Raw genomic sequence first — 23,615 nt, forward strand, 5'->3', positions numbered from 1 at the left:
GGTCCCATGAGCATTTGAGAAATACAGATGTACACAGTCAATGGGAAAATAATGCCAAAATAAGAGGATTAAGTTAAACATAAGAGTGGTTAATCTTTTACAGGAAATAAAACCATATCACCTTTGGGGTTAACTTCTCTACCAGGCTATAAAACAAAATAACTTATTGATTTCTGTAGGTTAACTTCTAACCTTACAGGATTTTATAGGACTCTAAGTCATTTGCACCTTCATCAGTTGTGGATTGTGACTATACTGTGACAGCTAGCTACAGTCCCCAAAGAGGTCAGATTAGGGTCAAGGAGGATTATTAGGAAATGCTCTAGCATAGAAAAAAAAAGCAGCCATTCTCTGGCCTTTTTGTATAGTGGTAGTCAAGGGGGCAGGCAGATGGAAGGAGCAGTAAACCCTTCTCAACCTTGTGGGGGTGGGCAAGGTAGGCATTTCTCTTACGCAGTGGATATGGAGTGTTTTCTCTCTGTTTTCAGCTGTTCAATTTTTTTTGACTCCTTGATGTATATAAGTAGGACTGTAGTTTTCATTCATGGTATAAAATTTCCCATGTTACATTTTTGTTGTGCTGTTTCAGCAGGAAATTAGATGAGGGAGAGAGTAAAGTGAGTGCATGATTAGAATTACAAAGTTTGTATCTCCTATTCCAGACAGCCATGTATTTTCCTCAGTTTTCCACTGAAATATTAAATATATGTTGTTTAGAAGCATATTATCATCATTACCTTTCTTGGATATTGCAAATTTCAAGAGGACATTGTCATATTATTTCAAGATTCCCAATATTCCATAACCCTAACCTCTATTTCATTGGTCACAATTAAGACCAAATGGCTTTATTTCTACATCCCTCGGAGATTAAATCGAACTATTTTATGACCATTTACCCCTTTAAAATATGATTAAATCTATGGGTCCTTTTGTCATAAAAATGCATGTATGTACTCATACAGGTCTCTCCTCACTTCTTTTTGCCTAGTTACATGGGAAGCAGCTGCAGACAATGGGTAGGAGTTAAGTTAAATTGGATGCAACAGCCCCAGGAAATGCAAGATTGATGACAACTAATCTGGGAGGCTTCCAATTAATTTGGGGGCAGTGTATAGTTTAAATCTATAGAAAAATGATGGCCCTTGGACAGTGTGGAGCAGGAAGTAACCTGAAGTTCAGGCACAAAAGTAGAAGGCAAGCCGGAGGAGGACACTGGCCTCCAGTTAGGGACTAGACTGAAGCTGAGGAAAGAGGGGCCAGGGGCCCCTCAGTACAGCTGCTGCGCCTCGCAGCCCAGAACCTCCAGCCTCAGAGCAATCTGGTTCACCCAGCTCTGAGGGTGAATTCTAATGTAGCGAGTCAGTAGCGGTGGGTCTAGAGAGTTCACCACAGTTGTGAAGGAATCTTGATTTCCCTGAAAAACCTGAAAGAGGAAAGATAGCATTTATTAGTTGTCTGACAGGAAAAATTAGAATTAACAGCACCCTGCTTGCCTGCTTTGGAGGCCTTTGCTCTAGCTAGGCCTTCTATCTGGAATGTTCTCATCCACCTCACAAAGGTCAGATAAATGGAGTGCTTTGATTCAGGACACACATAGCATCTCTGTGTTGGACCATCTGGAGACTGGAGTCAGGTGTGGAATTCAGTGTAGCCCAGTGGCTTTGGCAGGAGAGGGTGAAGACGGGAGAAGGAAGAGGGAGGAGGGTCTAAGACTCAAGGCGCTTGCCACTCTGGGACTTTGGAGGCCTACAAGGACAGATATGAAGATCTCCTGAGGTAGTTTGTGTGAAAAGAGGCAACTTGCCACCATAATGGGAAAGAAGTGGTTAAACAGCAACAAAAGGGCTCCTGCTTCCTGGGGCTATTGGGTGACATTTCCCAGCAATAATCGTGGCATCTATATCTCTGCAAAGTATGGTGTTGGTTTCACTTCAGATTCCAAGTGGGAAGAGACTTTTCCCGGCAAATGCACTGTGAAATAACTTTATTTTCATTACTTTAGCTACATTTCCCCCTTAGGTTCCCAACCCTGGCTGCTTATTGGAATCACCTAGGGAGCTTTTAAGAAATAATTATGCCTGGACTAGCTCTTCCCCCAGAGATGCCGATTTAATGGGTGTGTTCCCACCCTGGCGCCCTTACACGACAGCCAGAAAGATCTCAATATATAAACCTGGTGATGCCACACTCTCAATGAAAACCTTCCATGTCACTTAGAATAAAACCTGAATTCCTTATTCTGGTCTCCAAGCTCTGCCTGATACAGCCCTGGCCAAGTCTCTGATGTCATCTCCCACTACATTCCCCCTATTTCACTGCATTGCAGGTAGTCTGGTCTTTCAGGCTCTGGATAATGCCAGCTCTTTTTACCGTGACAGCCTTTGTATATGTGATTCCCTCTGCTTGAAAGGCTCTTAACCCTTCTGTTTCTTCTTCTTTCGTCCGTCTTTTTTAACCTTTGGGTCCTAGTTTCAGTGTTACATCTTTAGAGACTTCTTCCTCATCTAAAATAGGACTCCTGTGTATTGTAAATCTCAACTTGATGTTTTCCTTTGTAGCATTCAATATCTTCTGATTTATCTGTTTACATGTTTATTGGCTGTTTCCTCTGTCTTAACTACTGAATGTCAGTTCCATGAGGGCAGAGACCTTGGTCACTATTTTATCTTCAGACATAGAATATATAGCATAATGTATATCATGGGAAACATGCCAGAAACATTTGTAGAAGGAAAAAGTTTGTACATTTGATAAAACTTTTGAGGAACATTAAGCTCCTTATTCTGAGATTCATTTACAAATGTTTATGGTATATTTGGAGGCTTGTACAACTTTTGTTATACTTAATCCTTATTATTTCCCCTCAAGCTTTTATTTTGAGAAGTTACCAACCCGGAGAAATAGAAAGAATAATACAATGAACACCCTTAAATCCTTTATCTAGATTCACCAGTTGTTACCATATTGAGATATTTCCTTTACCTCTCTTTCTCTCCTTCCCCATATACTTTTTTTCTGAACTATTTGAAAGGAAATTGTAAACATAATATTATCTAATATTCAATTTTTTAAGTCATCATAATTATATCCTATAGTTTTTCCAATGCAGAATCTAATAAAAGATCACACATTGCATTTACTTTTCATGTTTCTTTTGAGTGTCCTGTAATCTAGAATAGACATCTAGTCTCTGGTCTCTTTTTGTCCTTCATGATAGTGACCTTTTTCAGAAGTCCAGTACACTTGTGTTGTACAATGTCCTACATTCTAAATTGGAATGACTGTTTTCTCATTGTTAGATTTTGGTTAGACATTTTTACTAAGAAAACAAAGTAGGAGATAATGTTCTTCTCATTGCATTACATCAGGGGGTTACATGATGCCAAATTGTCCCATTATTGATGATGTTTAAGTCTGATCACATGATTAAGCTGGGGTTCACCCAATCTATTATAAGGGTAACGATTTCCCTTTCCTAACAGTCTGTAGTGTGACACTTTGAGACTGTGTAAATATTCTGTTTCCCAACAAGCTTTCATCCAGTGAGTTTAGCATCCATTAAAGATCTCTACAAGTATTCATTAGTATATTGGTGGTTGCAAATTGATTTTCCTGTTTTGTCATTTCTCCTACATTTATTAGCTGGAATTCTTCTGTGATGAAATGCTTCCCCTCTCCCTTTATTGTTTTATGGACTTCTGGATTATTTATTTAGTATGTGTATTATAATTCATTACCATTGTTATTCTTTTTGATGCTCCAATTGTCTCAAAATTGGGCCAATAGGAAGCCCTTCAAGGCAGCTTCTGTGTTCCGTTGACGTGACCCCATTAGTGTTTGAATGCTTCCTTGCATTCTGACACATCAGGATGTTCCAAGATCACCTGGCAGTTTCCTTGCTCTAGCCTCGGAATGAGCCATTTCGTAAGGAACCCAGATTCCTTTTACTGGGGAATGGTATTTAGAGACCAAGGTCTCGAAATGGGCATGGGGTGTGCTCATTGCTACTGCAATGTAATTATTTCTAGATCCTCTCAGTGGACGGTGTTAGGAAATATATTTTTCAAAATTCCTCAGTTCTTACGGACACTTTTAATTAAACTCTAACATTACTTGTATTTGTGTTAGTTTTCTAGGGCTGCCGTAACAGATTACACAAACCGGTGGCTTAAAAACAAAAGAAATTTATTCTCTCATAGTTCTAGAGGCTCAGTCTGGAGCCTGGAGCACGGGAACAAGATACTGAGTCAAACACACTACCACATTTAAAGCTATTTGGTGTATGTCATGTCCACTCACATTCTATTGGTCAAAATGAGTCATCTGGCCACGCCCAAAGTCAATGAGGTTTTCAAGGAAAGAGGGAGTAAAAAATCAAGAAAAATAATACCATCCGCCTCATATGCCATTTTCTGTTCATTTACAAAGTCCTTATATTCTCTTGTTCCAGCAATAAGAGGGGATTTTGTGTAGGCAGAGGTCAGCGATCTGGGCGGCTTACTAAATTTCTTGGTTCAGGCGCGCCCTCTACTACTGAGAAAGTGAAGTGCAATTTATTTAATAGATGGCACCAGAAGTTTGTGTGTCTTGTGATTTCGTGCTTCCTTTTTCTATAGGATACTAATTTCCAACATTTGTTTTCTTCTTTCATTCATAATCTCTAGTTCTTTTTTTACCATCTATTTTTCTCCAAAATCAAAATAGCTTTTTTATGATTATGAAAGTAATACTTATTGCAAAGAAATTAAGACAGCATTATCTCTAGTTCTATAGACTTTCAATCCCTTTCCTTTCAGCTTCCCAGAAGGCACTGCAGGTCTCAGAAATTAGTATTTAATCACTTGGAGGGAGGACTTTCTCTTTCCAGAAGTGATTTTATCTGTGTTCTACCACCACTAGGTCTCACACCGACTTTCCTATTTTTTGCACAGTCTCTCCTAGACTCTGTTCAGAGTGAGCTCTGAAGCTGGGTTGGCTAGCTTTGCTTTGGATGTTTATTTCCTACTTGTAACTAGAAACTTATAGTATTCTTTGTCTTCTAGTTATTTTATAGGTGGGTTATTTTATTCACAATTTTTAATTTTATATGTGTGTGTGTGTGGATTAAATTTTATATGTGTGTGTGAAGATTGTGGGGAGATTTAGGTAGCTGCCATTATCTGACAGGAATGTGCAATTTAGGACTTGGAATTTTTTTTTTTCTGAGACAGAGTCTCTGTTGCCCAGGCTGGAGTTCAGTGTATCATCATAGCTCACAGCAACCTCAAACTCCTAGGCTCAAGAGATCCTCCTGCTTCAGCTTCCTGAGTAGCTGGGACTACAGGCGTGCACCACCACACCGGCTAATTTTTCTATTTTTTGTACAGATGGGGGTCTCTTGCTCAGACTGGGGTCTTGAACTCCTGACCTCAAGCAATCTGCCCACCTTGGTCTCCCGGAGTGGTAGGATTACAGGTGTGAGCCACCATGCCTGGACTGTACTTGGAATTTTTAAATGGTATTTTAAACTATTTTTCCAACTATTTGTTTGTAGCATATAGAAATACAATTAATTTTGGTATTTATTTTGTTTTCAGCAGAGTTGTAAAATTTTAAATTAATTCTACTCATTTATATATAGATTCTTTTGGATTTTCTATCTATGCCATCGTACCTTCCACATATGACAAGAGTTTGTTTCATCTTTTCTAATCATTACATACTTTCTTTTTCTCACCTAACTGCATTGCTTAGGGAATCTGATACAGTTTTAAACTGACATATGGCAGATTAAAGATGACTATGAGTTCTTTTATACGCCTCCCATAGAGAGGTAGGTCTATTGTGCTTCATTCTAAATCTGGGTTGGCTGTTGACTCTTTGGACCAATAGGGTATGACAGAAATGATGCTATGTCAGTTCTGAGCCTGGTCTTTAAGAAGACTGGCAGCTTGTACCTTGGTTTATTGGAATCTAGTTCTTACGTAAGAAGAGAGACTATCCTAAGACCACCACGCTATGAGAAGCACAAGACATGTGAAGAGGCTCTGATGGACGGAGACATGTGGCTAGCAAACTCAAGGAAAACCAAGGCACCAGTCATGTGAGTGAAGAAGCCATCTAGGAAGGGAATCCATCCATCCATTCATCCCCACCAATACCACATGGATCAGAGCAAAACAAGGAGTGTAAAAGAATTCAGGCTGTGAATATCCTTTTTCAGATTAAATAATTTCCCTTCTAGTCTTAGTTTGCTATTTTTTAAAAATTAAGAGCAGATGTTGAATTTTATGAAATGCCTTTTCAACATTCATTGATCACATAATCCTTTAGTATGTTAATGTGATGGTGAGTTATATTAATTTTCTAATGTTTAAGCCAACCTTGCATTCCTAGGATAAATTCAACTTGGGTCCATATTGCTAATATATTATTTCGGATCTATGTTCATGAATAAAATAGGCATATTATTTTTCTTTCTCATATTGTCCTTGTTAGGTTTTGTTGTCAAGGTTATGCTATTATGATAAGAGAGTTGGATAATGTACAGTCTTTTTCTATTTTCTGGAAGAATCTTTTTAAGATTCCCTTGAAAATTTGGTAGAATGTTTATTGTAGCCATCTGGATCTGGAGTTTTCTTTGTGGGAAGATGTCTGAATACCAATTCAATTCCTCAAAGGTTATAGGAGTTTCAAGGTTTTCCACTCCTTCTTAAGTAAGTTATATTTACTAGAAATTAATTCATTTTACCCAATTTTCCAAACTTACTGTTATAAGATTAATAAATATCCTCTTATTTTTTATGTTGGCAGAATTTTTTGCAAGAACTTTATTGATGTCCTGTTTTTCATTTCTGATATTGATTATTTGTGCCTTCTTTCTTTTTATCTTGATCAGTCTTGCCAGAAGTTTGTCAATTTTCAAGGAACGAACTTTTGATTGGTTTGTTCTTTATGCTATATGTTTCTTTTTTACTTCATTTACTTTAAATCTTTATTATTTTCTTGCTTCTACTTCCTCTTGATTTATTTTGCTATTTTCCTAGCTTCTTGAGATGTGCCTTAGCTCTGCAGTCCCCACTCCCCAGGCTGGGGACTGATACTGGTCCCCAGCCTGTTATGAACTGGGTGGCACAGCAGAAGGTGAGCAGAGGGCAAGCAAGCGAAGCTTCATCTATATTTACAGCCGCCCCCCTTCGCTCACCATCTCCCCCCACTCCCCCGTGTGTGCAAAAATTGTCTTCCATGAAACCTGTCCCTGGTGCCAAAAAGGTTGGGGACAGCTGCCTTCTCTCATAAATTTTCAGCCTTTCTTCTATTCCAATATATGTGCTTAAGGCTATACATTTCCTTCTAAATATTGCTTTCGCTGATTCCCACATTTTGATAAGTAATGCTTTGTTATCATTCAGTTCAAAATACTTTCTAATTCATGATTTCTCCTTTGACATATGGGGTATTAAAGATGTATTTCTTGATTCCTAACATAGGAAGATTTTATAGTTATCTCTTTCTTATTTGTGTCTGTTTTAATTCTATTGTGACCAGAATTCCTGGTCTATATTATCTGAAATTTGAGACTACTTTATTTGTAGCTTATTTATAGTTTAAAATGGAAAATTTTAGTAAGTATTTCCTTTGTGCTTAGAAAGAATGTGTAATTCTGCAGTTTCAAGGTGCAATTTTCTAAATATATCCATAAGGTTAAATTTGTGAATTGTGTTGTTAATTGTTCTATTTCTATACTTTATCTTTGTCTGTTTTGTCAATTGATGAAAGAGATGTGTTAAAATTTACCACTCTAAATTTTGAATTTGTCTATTTTCCTTTTTTCTGTCAGTTTTTGCTTTGAATATTTTGAGGCTATGTAATTAAGTAATATGAAATCAAATGGCATTTTCCCAGAGACTTTTTATTATTATGAGATTACATTCTTAACCTCCAATAATACATTCTTGTCTTAAAGTCTATTTTGTCTGATATCAACAAAACTGCAACAGATATCCTTTAGATATTTGCATAATTACTTTCTCCATTTTTGACTTGCTACTTTTCTGTATCTAATGCTTTAGATATGTTTCTTGTAAAATGCACAGAATTTGCTTTTGCTTTTTGATTGATCTGACAATTTTTGTCTTATAACTGGTACATTTGGTTCATTCATATTATTTATTTGGATTTAAACCTACCATCTTGTCTTGCTATTTTTCCATCTGTTTTATGTTCTTTACCTCTCTTTGCTTGTTTTCATTTAGATTTATTGACTATATTTTATCCTTTCATATTTTTTCTTCTACCGTTTTGGAAGTCTTACACCCTATTTTTATTTATTGATTTATTGAGACAGAGTCTCGCTTTGTTACCTGGGCTAGAGTGAGTGCCATGGCATTAGCCTGGCTTATAGCAACCTCAAACTCCTGGGCTCAAGCGATCCTCCTGCCTCAGCCTCCCAAGTAGCTGGGACTACAGGCATGTGCCACCATGCCCGGCTAATTTTTTCTGTGGATATATTTTTTAGTTGGCCAGATAATGTCTTTCTATTTTTAGTAGAGACAGGGGTCTCGCTCTTGCTCAGTCTGGTCTCGAACACCTGACCTCGAGCGATCCACCCGCCTCGGCCTCCCAGAGTGCTAGGATTATAGGTGTGAACCACCGCGCCTGGCCTCTTACACCCTATTTTATATTCTATTACTTACTGGTTATTCTAGAAATTATAATGTGCATCAAATTATCAAGGTTTAATGTTAATCAATATCTTTACCTCCTAGATAATACAAGAATTATATTACATAGATATTATATATATTATCAGTATCTTGACTTGTATGCTGTTTTTGTCACATGTTCTAAATTCACACACACACACACACACACATGCACATACACACAAACACACACACACATTTGGCTTAAACAGTAGAAATTTATTTTCTCACAGTTCTGGAGGCTAGACATCCAAGATCAAGGTGTTGGCAGGGTTAGTTTCTCCTGAGGCCTCTCTCCTTGGCTTGTAGATGCCGTATTTTCCCTGTATCTTCACATGGTCGTCCCTCTGTGCGTGTCTGTATCCTAATCTCCTCTTTGTTTAAGGACACCAGTCATATAGGAATAAGGCCCACCCTAATGTCCTCATTTTAGCTTAATTACCTCTTTATAGATACTATCTCCAAATAAGGTCACACTCTGAGGTACTGGGGTTAGGAATTCAACATATTAATTTTAGGGGGGACACAATTCAGTCCATAACAGTCTTCAACCAACTAATGTTAACTCATATCTCTAAAATTGTAAGTGGCATTAACATCAGCAACTAAAGTCTGTATCTTTCAAAGCTTATGAAGGCATAGAGTCTTACTTAAAGCATTTTATGTGTGCACAATAGCATTTAGCAGACCAAGCAGGGTCCATCATCCCATCAGGTCACAGGGATTAATTCCATTTGACTTTCCCTTTTTGCTTGATAGCTAGTACTTAAATAAAGAAAAGAAGTACACTTGACCCAACTTCTTTTCACAAACACTGACTCCTTATTCTTGGGAGCCTCTTTATCTCACTGGACACGGTTTATAGAGGAAGATCTACCAGCACACACCCTTTTATCCCTTAGCATTAGGGCACCTAAGATCCATCTGGTAGTGTTGGCTGGTCTTAGCATCTCCATGTATGTAATGGCCTTTTTTTAAAAAACAAAACAAAACAAACAAAACAAAAAAAAACATCTTAAGCATTTTTAAGTGTACAGTTCAGTCATGTTAAATATATTCATATTGTTGTGCAACAAATTCCCAGAACTTTTTCATCTTGCAAAACTGAAACTCTATGCCCATCAAACAACTCCTCATTTCCCCCCATCCCTAGCCCCTGGTAACCATCATTCTACTTTTTGTTTCTATGAATTTGACTATTTTAGATAACTCATGTAATACATTTCTGTGTGTGTGTATATATATTTTTATTTAACTTCAGAATATGTTGTATATATTTAAGTAATATAAACTTTTATATTACTTTAAAAAGTCAATGTTTATTTTGATTTACATAAATAGTAACTTCTTTTTTGGTCTTCATTCTTGCATTTCAAGCTTTCATCTAAGATATTTTCTTTCTGTCTAAAGTAGATATTTTAGAATTACTTTTTAATATGTCTGAGTGCTAAAATCACTCATGTATGTTAGAAAATTTCTTAGATTTTGCTTTAATGCATTAAATAAATGTTCATTAGGTTTTCTTTTAGGAGGAGGGGTTCATATTTTTCCTTTTAGCATTCTGAAGATATCATTCATGATTTTTGTTATTGTTTAGAAATCAGCTGTCGCTTTGTCACTCATGACGGTAAAGCACATGTCTTCTGACTTTCTTATTGTGGTAAAATGCACGTAACATAAAATTTACCATTTTAAAGTGTAAAATTCAGTGGCATTTAGTACATTCACAATGTTGTCTAGTCATCACCACCATGTGGTTCCAGAACAGTTCTATCACCCCAAAAGAAAATCCCATGCCCATTAAGAAGCTATTCCCCACTTAGCCCTTCTGCCAGCCTCTGGCAACCAATAATCTATTTTGTGTCCCTGTGGATTTGATGTTCTGGGTATTTCAGATGAGTGGGACCATACAGTATGTGGCCTTTTATGTCTGGCTTCTTTCACTTAGCTGAATATTTTCAAGGTTCATCCTTGTTATAGCATGTATGAATACTTCTATTTTTATGGCTGAATAATATTCCATGTATGGATACACCACACCTTGCTTATCCATTCATCAGCTGATGGACATTTGGGTTATTTCCACCTGTTGGCTATTGTGAATAGTGTTGCTATGAGCATTGGTGTATGAGTTTTTGTTCGAATGCCTGTTTTCAATTCTTTTGGGTACATACCCAGGAGTGGAATTTCCGGGTCCTATGTCAATTCTGTGCTTACCTTATTAACTGTTAAAATGTTCTCTACCGTGGCTGCCCCATTTCACATTTTTAATCATCAATGTGGGTTCCAATTTCTTTACATCCTTGCTAACATTTGCTATTTTCCCACTTGATATTTTTTGTTTTTTAAAAAATTATAGCCATACTAGTGGATGTGAAGTGGTATTGAACTGTGGTTTTGATTTGCATTTCCCTAATAACTAATGATGTTGTGTACCTTTTCATGAGCTTGTTGGCCATATCTTCTTTAGAGAAGTTTCTATTGAAGTCTTTTACTCATTTTAAAATGTAGGTGTATTTTTGTTGTTGAGTGATAAGATTTCTTTCTATATCCTAGATACTAGACCCTTTATCAGATATATAATTTGCAAATTTTTCTCCCATACTGTGGGTCATCTTTTCACTTTCTTGCTATTGTCCCTTGATATTCAAAAGCTTTTAATTTTGGTTTACATTATTTACTTTTGTTTTTTTGAAGGGGGTGGACTGAGGAGTGGGGTTCAGTTTTCTTTTCTTTTCTTTTCTTTTTTTTTTTTTTGAGACAGGGTCTTACTCTGTCACCCAGGCTGAAACATAGTGGCGTCATCATAGCTCACAGCAACCTCAAACTCCTGGGTTCAAGGGATCCTCCTGCCTCAGCCTCCCTAGTAGCTGGCACCACAGGCACACACCACCATGCCCAGCTAATTTTTCTATTTGTATTAAAGACGGGGTCTCACTCCTGCTCAGGCTGGTCTTGAGCTGCTTACCTCAAACAATCCACCCACCCTCGGCCTCCGAGAGTGCTAGGATTACAGGCATGAGCCACCGGGCCTGGCCCAAAAGCTTTTAATTTTAAAGAAGTCTAACAAATCAATTTCTGTAGTCATTGCTTGTGATTGTGGTGTTACATCAAAGAAACCATTGCCAAATGCAATATTGTGACAATTTACCCCTATGTTTTTTTTTCCCTAGAGTTTTATAGTTTTAGTTCTTTTACTATTTTGAGTTAATTTTTGTATATTGTAAGGATCCAATTTTATTACTTTGCATGTGGATATCTAATTGTCCCAGCACTATTTGTTGAAGAGACTATTCTTTTCCCACTGACTGGTCTTGGCACCCTTACTGAAAAATCAATTGACTATAGCAGATTTATTTCTGGTCTCTGAATTCCATTCCATTGATCTATATGTCTATATTTATGTCATTACGTCACTATTTTGATTCCTGTAACTTTGTAGTAAGTTTTGAAGTTGGGAAATATGACTCCTTTAATGTTGCTCTTTTCAGGATTGTTTTGGTTATTCAGGGTCTCCTGAGATTCCATGTGAATTTTAGGATAGGTTTTCCAATTTCTACAAAAAATGCCATTGAGATTCTGATAGGGGATGCTTTGAATCTGCAAATTGTTTGGGGTAATATTTTCATTTTAATATTAAGTCTTCCAATCCATGAATCCAGGATATCTTTCCATTTATTTAGGTCTTCTTTAATTTCTTTCAACAGGATTTTTTTTTTGGTTTTTATTGTACAAGCCTTGCACCTTCTTGGTTAAATTTATTCCTAAGTATTTTATTATCTTTAATGTTATTGTAAATAGAATTGTCATGCTAATTTCCTTTTCAGATTTTTCATTATTAGTGTATAGAAATACAACTGATTTTTGCATGCTGATTTTGTGTCCTGCAATGTTTTTTTTTAAAGCTGCCTAATAATTCTGGATAATTCATCTTTTATTTTTATGTTTCCATATTTCATTGCTTTAAAGATTTTATGCATAATTATTTCATATTATGTATCTGATAATGTGAATATCTGATGTTCTTCAAATTCTAAATGTGCATTGATTGTTTCTGCTCACTTGGCCTCAAGTTGTCTTGTCTTGCATGTTTGCTGACCTATGTCTATAATTTTATAATTTTAATATGTGAGAATCCTAGAAGCCTAAAGTTGGGGTGCTTTTTCCTGGAGTGTATTTGAGAATATTTCTTTCAGGTGCCAGAGGACACTACTTATCTGCAACTCTATTAGCTTTCTTTTGGGGTTTGTGACTTAATGCAGAAGTTTCACATTCAGTTCTCCTTGTATTTTGCTCAAGGGTTAGTCTCCCAATAACAACACTAATATGGGAATTTTCCCTGTGGGAAGGTGTTCCCTTTTATACTTGCTCATTTTTCACCTCTCTCTGTTCTCATAATTTTAAATAACAGCTCATGGGGTTTTTTTTGGTGGCGGTGGTGAGGAGACTGGAGATTCCCCTTCAGTCTGTATAGCAATGCATTAAGAAGTATGTATTGTCAGTGATATAGCCTTTCTTATTGTTATGAAACACATAATATAAAATTTATCATTCTAACCATTTAAATGTACAATTCAGGGGCATTAAGTACATTTGCAATGTTATGCAGCTATCACCACCCATTTCCAGAAATTTTTCATCAACCCAAACAGAAACTCTGTACTCATTAAACAATAACTCTCCATTATCCCCCTGCCAGCCCCTGGTAACTTCTGTTATAATTTCTGTCCCTATGAATTTGCCTATTCTAAGTACCACATTATGATGGTTAATTTTCTATGTCGACTTGACTGGGCCATGGGGTGCCCATATATGAGGTCAGACTTAATTCTGCATGTGTCTGTGAGAGTGTATTTTGGTGAGATTAGCATTCGAATTGGTAGACTGAGTAAAGCAGATTGCCCTCCCTAATGTGGGTATACTTTATATAATCAGGTGAAGGCCTGAATATAATAAAAAGGCCAAGTCTCCGTTAGTAAGACAGAATTCTTTCTACCTGACTAATTTTGAACTGGGATTTCAGCTTTTTCCTTCCTTTGGGCTCAAACTAAAACATCTTCCTGTGTCTTGAGCCTGCTGATCTTGAAATTGGAGCTCCATTATATGTTCTCCTGATTCTCAGGTCCCTCAGACTTGGGGTACAACTACACCATCATCTCTCCTGGGTCTCCAGGTTGCCAACTCATCCTACATATCTTGGGATTTGTCAGATTTTGTAATCACGTGAGCTAATTCCTTATAATGTGTGTGTGTGTGTGTGTGTGTCTGTGTGTGTGTGATCTATTGGTTCTGTTTCTCTGGAGAACACTGACTAATGCAGATTTTGGTACTGAGAGTGGTTTTAGAGGCACAGAATTTTAAGGATGAGTTTTCTGGATTGGCTTTTGGATTGTTTGCATTGCTTCTCTAATCTGATTAAATTTGAAGACACTAATGACTCTCTTTCCAGTAGTCAAAAGAGTCCATTGTATGATCTGGCAATAGAGATATGCAAAATATCTCCATTGAATACTCTTAATCAACCACTTATAAGAAGCAAAGATCTGAATGACTATGTATATGATACTTATGAACATATTTGTCAAACTAATGAATATAATGACATTGGCTCCTATTGTTGCTGGACAAAGTGAGGAAAGAAACAGATGTGCTCATGGATTTAAATTCCCAGCTCAAGAGCTGCATAAATTACCTGAAAGCTTCTATGTGTGCCCTGAAGGAGAGCCTTATCTCTTGTACCTACAGGTCTGAGATTCCTGTGTGGCTGAATTACAATGCCAGTTGAATTTCCAGCCTCACAGGATGTCTGCTGTTAAATTGAAGGCATTGATTGGAAAGGAATGGAATCCTGAAAGTTGTAATGGGGGCATGTGGCAAGATTAAGCTGAGGACATTGAAGCCTTAAGTTCTGATGAGTCTTCTTTGGCAATGGAAGCAAACCTTCCATCCCAAATGAAAAAAGTGCCTCCACTTCCAGGGGAAGTAACCTCCCCATCTCCAGTGGCCTCTCTATCCCCATTTGAAGGGATTATTTCTCTATCGCTTGAGGAAAATATAATGACTTCTTCTGAGGCAGTTGCCATGCAAGATAATGTTGATTCTCCTCAGGACCCACCTACACCACCTCTCTTTGTTTTTAGACCTAAAACTATGCTCAAGACACAGCAAATCCTTGAAGGTGAGGTACAAAGTATGACCCATGAGAAGAGGCACTACATTCAAGTAGTTCTTTTTGTACTACTTGAATGTACTTTGTATAATTTATACTTTGTATAATGTACTAATGTATAATTTATATATTAGTATAAATTAGTAGTTCTAATTTATACTAATATATTCTGGAACGATGTGTGGGAATAGATACTAAGAATGTGGGATAATGGTGGAAGACACATAAAGTTGTATCAGTCTGAATTTATTGATATAGGCTCACTGAGAAAAGATTCTGTATGTAATGTTGCAGCTTGTGGAATTAGAAAAGACTCTAATAGTTTGTTTGGTAGGTTGGCTGAAACATGGACCAAAAGGGGCCCACAGTGAGTGAGATAAAAATGATGGACTTGTCTTGGATTAATATAGAGAAAGACATTCCAAGGCTTAGGGAGACTGGGACATTAGAGTGTATTTGTACTTTAAAATCTACTCACCCACCCTGGGATGGTCCAGAAGATATATCTTTCACCACAACTGTGAGACATAGATCTGTGAGGGGAGCCCCAGCATCCCTGAAGAGCTCTGTGATTGCTCTTCTGTGTAGGCTGGACCTTAGAGTGGGAACTGCTGCCGCTAAATTGAGAAACCTACATGCAATGGGAATAATTGGATCTCAGGGTTCCTTAGGGTATCTCTTAGTATTACCATGCCCTGTGATTAGGGTTAATGGAAAACGGCAGCAACCCAACTCAGGCAGGCCTAATAGTGGCCCAGGCCTTTCGGGAATGAAGGTTTAAGTCACCCCACCAAGTAAAGAACCACAGCCAGTTGAGGTACTTGTTGAAGGCAAAGAGAATGGGCAGTGGGAGAAGGTAGTTATAAATACCAGCTATAACCATGTGACCAATTACAAAAATGAGGACTGTCATTGTCATAAGTATTTCCTGATTATTTTGTTGTGTATGTTTGTATGTATGTATAATATTTTTGTTTTATTCCTTTTCTTATCCCCTTATTGACTACATAATAGTATTTAAGTGTCACTAACTTTACTTCATAGTATTTATGTCATAAGATATCAAGGAGAAGACTAAGCTTTTTCCTCCCTTCAGACTTGAACTAAAACATCTTAGCTCTTCCTGGGTCTCAAGGCTCCTCTGGGTCATCTCCAGCTTGCTGATTCACCCTGCAGATCTTGGGACTTGTCAGCCTCCATATTAGTCCAATTCCATATATGAGATTATATATAATATAATCTCCTATTGGTCTGTTTCTTTGGATATCCCTAATTAATGCACTCACATAAGCAGAATCATACAATATTTATCCTTTTATGTCTGGCCTATTCACTTAGAATGTTTTCAAAGTTTGTCCATGTTGTAGCATGCATCAGAGATATAACCTTTTTAAAATGGGGACTTCCTCTATAGTCTATCAATTGTCTAGACTTTAGTCCACCAAACTGCTAGAAGCAGAAGTGTTTAATACAGTCTTGAGGGATTAGGGAATTATTCTTGGAGGAGATGATGTTTATCTGAGACTTAAAGAATGAGTCAGATGAAAGGTGTAGTAGGAGGTTGCTGGAAAAATATTCCTGGTAGAAGAAACAGTATGTATATAAAAGCCTGGTGTGAGATATAATGTGCTGTAATCAGGGACCTGAGAATTTCTTAGTAAGGGTGGAGCTTAGAGAGCAAGAGGGAAAGTGGCAAGAGACTGTACTAGAGAGATTGGTAAGGGTCACATCATGGTGAATTCTTGGTGAAAAAGAATATAAACAATACCATAGGTATGAACTAGTTCTTCCTCCATTACTCATGGGATGATAAGACTTTATGTCATGTCTTCTAATCAGCACATTTGTTGAATTATCCAGAAAACTCAAATCAAGAATGAAGACTGTCCAGACCATTAAAGGTAAAGGTCAGCAAGGCTTGGGGATCTTACAAACATCATTAAGCATTTGGCAAATAACTCTCATTCTTCTTCATCCCTCTGATTCTTGCCATTATCCCGAATGACATTAACATCTGTGAGGAGAATCAACTCTTGGCTCTATTCTACCCTTTTCTTGGGATGTCTCCTTGTTTTTAGAGTCACTCTGTTCTCTCAGAATGCCTTTCACAGTGTCCTGTTACCATAGGTACTCAGTAAATTGTACCCTGAAAGTTTGGTCATATACCAACCTTGTTATTTTTCTAAATGTCAAGCTCTAGGAGAGTTCTTTTGTCTTTCATATGAGAGCAGCATACCTTTACTTTGCCATTCTGGAAAAAGAGAGTCCAGTGCTGCCCATCTTGACTGCTGGAGATGAGGAACTCCTTCACATACATGCTGGTAAGGAGAGATTTTACTCCCTGGGTGGTAATTCCTGTGACTTTAATTGTCTTCTGGAAGTCCACTTGCAGCCATTCTTTTGGATTATTCACCTGGGGAAGTCAGTGTCGGACTAGTATCCTCTTGATCACCATTTGCTCCCAGCAATCCCCAAATCCCTTGTTAACCAGTACTTTTTATCACAGCACTTATTACTCTGTATTACAAGGATTTGTCAGTTTCCCTTATTAGACTCTAAGCAACTTGAGGGCCAAAATATTTCATAATTCATCTCCGCATCTGTAGGGTCAGCCATTTAATAGGTGCCTAGTCAATGTTTGCTGAATGAATACATGAACCACATATAGATTGAGTAGAGTATAAAAAGTTTGGCAATGTGGTATGCAACCTATTTTGTTTAAAATAAGCCCCTAGAGGAGCAGAGAAAATTAATTCCATTCATTCTCCACTAAAAAAGCTATTCAGTGATTGAAAAATCACTGGGTGGCTCTGGAAAATATTTGTGCATAACTGTAATCCTTTCCTTTGAAGTAATGAGAAACCCGGAATGACAGCTAAGTGTTGACATTTATCTGTAAAATATACGTTAGCTACTACAATTCTTTGACACATATTAGCCCAGTAGTGGATATAGAGATTCTTCTTCCAGGAGGTTCAATTAGGGATCATTTTCCCCGAAGGATGCTATGAGAAATCACATGGCACATCCACTAAATGCCTTTGGGTTGTCTGCCCATAGTCAGCCTTCCCTGACACTCTTTTTAGAAATAACAGTTGACAGAAATACCTCTGAAGAAATAATCAAGGGATTCCCCTGTTTTTCCCCAACCGCTACGCCCTTCTCTGAACTGGTTAAATGGTAAGTCTGTTGCCTCTTACCTGTGGTCTCCAGGCATTAGTCCTTCCCTGGAGGTGAAGTCGGGCTTGTGAAGGAGACCAGGTGGCAAACATGTTGGTGAGGCAGGATGAGGCAGCAATCTGTGCATCTGATATTTCTTTACTCTCCATTCCCAATGGCATGCTGCAACCTCAAAGAAATGAATGGAGAATGTTTTCCCAAGGACAGCCTGTGTCCTAGGTTATACTGGGCTATCTCCACCTATACTCTAGGGCTATTGTCATCATGACATCATTTTTCAGGCATTAACTTTTGCAGAGATTCTATTATTGTTAACATGTCCCTGTTTTCTGTACAGCTTTGCTCAGCTCTGTTTGATTTTCCTTGTTAATAGTAGCATAGGAGGTGGCTGCCTCTGGGGAATGCCATGGTTATGGTAAAAAAAAGCCCTGGCTTTATCTAAGACTGTGCTGGTTTTAGCTCTGATAGTTCTGTGTCCTGAGACTGAGACTCCCTTCCCCCCAGCTTCAGGATAACTAGGAAAGTTAGTCACCTTACCCATGGTTGGGCGAGGAATGGATATGGGATGACTTGGCATTTACTATCTAAATCACAGCCATCAACTCCATACGAAGAGTGCTGAGGATACTATGATGAGTTGGGTGCAAACGGATGTACTGAGCAATGATTGGAGGGTTAAAAATATTGTGTTTTATCCCAGATGAATCCACATTGCCAAAGAATACCTGTAGGGAAGGGTTAGCACAAGTACATGGAATGTGAATACAGAGTATAAAGCAATTTCTCCCAATCACATCTTCCTTCTAGTTTTGCTTTATGCATTTCTCAAGGGCATACAACATCCAAATAAAACAATTATGGCTAGAAAGATGTTAGGACAGTATACCAAAAGAGGAAAGCACCAGGAAGGAGAGTGGAACAAGAGAGATTAGGTCTGGGGCCAATTAAGTAGTTTTCTACTTTGGGTTCTGGTAAAAGGCTCATAAAAGTTGAGGAAGCCATTTGGAACTTTGATACTCCAGCATGGTTCACAAACCACCAGCAGCAGCATCATTTGGAAGCAATTACATAGTACCGGGGGAGTGATATCAGTGAGTTGGTTGAATAGGAGGTCCCCAGCTCTTATTCTCTTACAGGAACAATAATTTGGCAGCTGTCTGTGGACAAAAGTGCCTTTGTGGGAGCCTTGGAATCCAAGTAGGAAGTTGATAAATCCTAGAGTAGCCCAAGACTGAGGATGGCTGCTTTGATGAGGCAGGCTTACATCCTGGTGGTGGGCCTGCCAACCATGGTTCTGGCTGTGGACCCAGAAGCAGCCTAGAACCCTGTGGACTTGGCTCCAGTCCTGCTTGTATATGGTCCTGCCACCAGCCCTATGTGTCAAAGGATCTGGAGGAACAACTCCCATTGGCACCACCAGTAACAGGCCTGTTAACTATGAACCCTGAAGTGGCCCTGTACTCAGCCCTAGTACTGCACCACCATGGTCTGGGGGCAGTTCTTCCTGCCCAGGAAACTGATGGGAGCCATGGACGGGGGATGGGTAAGGGTATCATGGCAGGGGTGGTATGGAGCTCAGGCGGTGATGAGTGGTCCATTTCCTAACAGGCCATGGACTGGTAATGGGCCACAGCCCAGGGGTTAGGCACCACAGGCCCAGGGTATCCAGTGAAAGAAATTTCTAAGCAGCAAAGACTTCAAGAAGTGGCAGGGCTCCTTTTAACAGCTTACAATCAGATATGGCAGCAAGGAATGACCTAAAGTTGGCATTTATAATTAAAAGGGAAGCAGAGCATAAAAATTTGGAAAATTCTCAGCCTGGCCATGTGTTAGAGAAGGAAAGAGCATTTTCAGGAGTGTAAACCAAGCAGGCTGCACAGCAACCATTTGCTAGAGAGATGAGCATAGATGAAAGGGAGCCAGGTGTTAATAGCCAAGACAATGGGAAAAAGGCCCCAAAGGCACTTCAGATATCTTTCAGGCAGGCCCTCCCATCACAGGCCCAGAGGCCTAAAATGCTTTCAGGGGCTGCCCTGTACCACCTCAGGATATTTCTCTTGGCATCCCTGCTGCTCCACTACCAGCTGCAGCTCAAAGGGCCTCAGCTACTGCTTGGACCACTGCTCCAGAAAGTGCAAGCAGTAAGCCTTGGTGGTGCCCATGTGGTGCTAACTCTGCAGGCATTCCGAGTGCAAGAGTAGTGGAGGCTTGGCAGCTTCCACCTAGATTTCAGAGGAGGTATTGGAAAGCCTGGGTACCCAGGAAGAAGCCTGCCAAATGGGCAGAGCCCCCACAGAGAGACTCTACTACGGCAATGCCAGCTGGAAATATGGGGTTGGAGTCCCCACAGAGGGTCCCCAACAGGGCACTGCCTAGTGGAGCTGTGGGAGCAGAGCCACCATCCTCCAGACTCAAGAATTATAGAGCCATTAGCTATGTGCAATCTCACCCTGGAAAAGCCATGGGCATTGGATGCAAATACTTGAGAGCAGCCACGTGGGCTTTTCCCAGCAAAGCCATGGGGATGAGGCTGCCCAAGACCTTGGGAGTCCACCCCTCAAACCAGTGTGCCCTGGATGCAAGACATGGAGTCAAAGATTATTTCGGAGCTTTACGGTTTAATGTTTGCCCTGTTGGATTTTACACTTGTGTGGGGCCTGTTACCCTTTTCTTTTGGCCAATTTCTCCCTTTTGGAATGAGAATGTTTACCAATGTCTATTATACCATTGTATCTTGGAAGTAAATAATTTGTTTTTAATTTTACAGACTCACAGCTGGAAGGAACTTGTCTTGAGTCTCAGATGAGACTTTGGACTTTAGACTTTGAAGTCAGTGCTGGAACAAGTTAAGACTTTGGGGGACTATCAGGAAGGGATGGTTGTATTTTGTATGTGAGAAGGACATGAGATTTGGGGGCCCAGAGGAAGAATGCTATGGTTTGGCGATGTTTTGTTTGGCCGTACAAAAACTCATGTTGAAATTTGATCTCCAATGTTGGAGGCAGGGCCTAATGGGAGGTGTTTGGGTCATTTAGGTGGCTCCCTCATGAAAAGCTTGGTGGTTTCCTTGGAGTAATGAGTGAGTTCTTGCTCTATTAGTTTCCATGAGAGCTGATTGTTGAATGGAGTCTCGAACCTGCTCACTCTTTTGCTTCCTCTATCACCATGTGATCTCTGCACATGCCAGTTTCCCTTACACTTCTGCTGTTAGTGGAAGCGGTCTGAGGCTTTCACTAGATGCAGGTGCTGAAGCCATGCTTCTTGTACAGCCTGCAGAACTGTGACTCAAATATATTAGTTGGTGCAAAAGTAATTGTGGTTTTAACATTGTTGAAATTTGCCGTTTGATGTTGGAATACATTCTTAAATAAATATGGTTATGTCATACATCATTTCAATGTGCATTTCTTGCATTATATATTTTTGCTAATAACTTATTACTTGCTGTTTATTTTATATTTCTTTTAGACTATGGAAATGATGTTAGACAAAAAGCAAATTTGAGCGATTTTCTTATTCAAGTTCAAAATAGGTTGTAAAGCAATGGAAACAACTTACACCATGAACAACGCATTTGGCCCAGGAACTGCTAATGAACATACAGTGCACTGGTGGTTCAAGAAGTTTTGCAAAAGAAACAAAAGGCTTGATGATGAAGAGCACAGTGGCCAGCCATCGGAAGTTGACAACGACCAATTGAGAACAACCATTGAAACTGATCCTCTTACAGCTACACGAGAAGTTGCCCATGAACTCAACATTGTCGACCATTCTACGGTCATTTGGCATTTGAAGCAAATTAGAAACGAGAGAAAGCTCCATAAGTGGATGCCTCATGAGTTGACCGAAAATAAAAAAAAAAAAATCGTCATTTTGAAGTGTTGTCTTCTCTTCTTGTATGCAATGACAATGAACCAGTTCTCAATTTGATTGTGACGTGTGACAAAAAGTGTATTTTGTATAACAACTGGTGACAATCAGCTCAGTGGTTGGACGAAGAAGAATCTCCAAAGCACTTCCCAAAGCCAAAGTTACATCACAAAAAAGTCATGGTCACTGTTTGGTGGTCTGCTGCCAGTCTGGTTCCCTACAGCTTTCTGAATCCTGGCGAAACCAGTACATCTGAGAAGTATGCTTAGCAGATCCATGAGATGCACTGAAACACCTGCAGCTGGTATTGGTCAACAGAAAGGGCCCAATTCTTCTCCCCGACAACACCCAACCGCACATTGTACAACCAATGTTCAAAAGTTGAACAAATTGGGCCACGAAATTTTGCCTCATCCACCACATTCACCTGACATCTCGCCAAGGGACTACCCCTTCTTCAAGCATCCCGACAATTTCTTGCAGGGAAAAGGCTTCCACAACCAGGAGGATGCAGAAAATGCTTTCTAAGAGGTCGTTGAATCCCAAAGCATGGATTTTTATGCTACAGCAATAAACAAACTTATTTATCATTGACAAAAACGGGTTGATTGTAATGGTTCCTGTTTTGATTAATAAAGATGTGTTTGAGCCTAGTTATAATGATTTAAAATTCACTGTCCAAAACAGCAATTACTTTTGCACCAACCTAATATCTCTTTTCTATATAAATTGCCAAGTCTCAGGTATCCATTTATAGCAACACAAAGACCCCATCTATAGGAAATCTCCAGAATATGCAAACTCCACAGACAGAAAGCAGGTTATCAGTTGCCAGGGACTATGGGGAGTGTGGTGGTGGTGGGGGTGGGGGTGGCGGTGGCATGTGTGTGGGTACGTGTGTACATGGGACGTGGTGCAGGGTATGGGGAGTGACTGCTTAATGGGTACAGGGGTTTCTTCTGGGGGTGGTGAAAATGTTTTGCAGCTAGATGGTCGTGATGGCTGCACAACAATGTGAATGTACTTAATGGCACTGAGTCCTACCGACCCTTCCCCACCCCTCCATCTTTGGCACCATGTTCCCATCCAGTAGGAAGCAGGAGTTCCAGCAAGGAGAGGAAAGAGGGGCGAGGGTGAGCAGCATCCTCCCACCCCACGGCCTGCCAGTTCTAAGCCCAGGCCTGCTGCACGTGGGCCACCTGGGAGGCAATGACGCCACCGGATGTGCGTGTCACGCAGCCGACTCCCTGACCAATGAGGGACTGGTCCGTGGTCGTTAGGGTACAGAGTACTGGACTGAGGACCGGCATCTTGAGAGGCATCGCGTCGAGCTAGGCCGGGCGGAGATATCGCACGCATTGTCCAGCATGCCGGGCAGGCAGAGCCGTCGAGGGTCGTCCCATCGTCAGAGCCGGACCTGCTCTCGCACAGCCAGAGCCGAGCTGGTGTTCTCGGTGAGCCACATGGAGCGCCTTCTGCGGGAGGGCCACTATTCCCCGAGGCTGAGCGGCAGCGCCCCGGTTTTCCTTGCTGCTGTTGTCCAGTACCTGACGGCCAAGGTCCTGGAGCTGGCGGGCAACGAGGCCCAGAACAGCGGCAGGAGGCGCATCACCCCGCAGATGGTGGACATGGCCATCCACAACAACCCGCTGCTAAGTGGACTCTTCAGGACAACCACAGTCTCCCAGGTTGCACCGGGCCAGGAGTAG

At 39.7% G+C, this 23,615-nt stretch overlaps 1 protein-coding gene and 1 pseudogene across 1 annotated transcript; one reads left to right on the forward strand and one right to left on the reverse strand.

The window, feature by feature from the left end:
* Positions 1 to 1,193: 1,193 nt before the first annotated feature.
* Positions 1,194 to 21,807, reverse strand: LOC138378807 (coagulation factor VIII-like; annotated as a pseudogene).
* A 1,466-nt stretch (positions 21,808 to 23,273) lies between these two features.
* On the forward strand, positions 23,274 to 23,615 carry LOC138378707 (histone H2A-Bbd type 2/3-like). Its single transcript, XM_069464070.1, has one exon. The coding sequence runs from the start codon at positions 23,274 to 23,276 to the stop codon at positions 23,613 to 23,615; it is 342 nt and encodes a 113-aa protein (XP_069320171.1).

The sequence above is a fragment of the Eulemur rufifrons genome, chromosome 30, assembly GCF_041146395.1.
Source record: "Eulemur rufifrons isolate Redbay chromosome 30, OSU_ERuf_1, whole genome shotgun sequence".
In the NCBI taxonomy this organism is placed as follows: domain Eukaryota; kingdom Metazoa; phylum Chordata; class Mammalia; order Primates; family Lemuridae; genus Eulemur; species Eulemur rufifrons.

Bases quoted from the DNA above. Each gene is read 5' to 3' on its own strand.
- LOC138378707 (XM_069464070.1), top strand. From the start codon at position 23,274: ATGCCGGGCAGGCAGAGCCGTCGAGGGTCGTCCCATCGTCAGAGCCGG.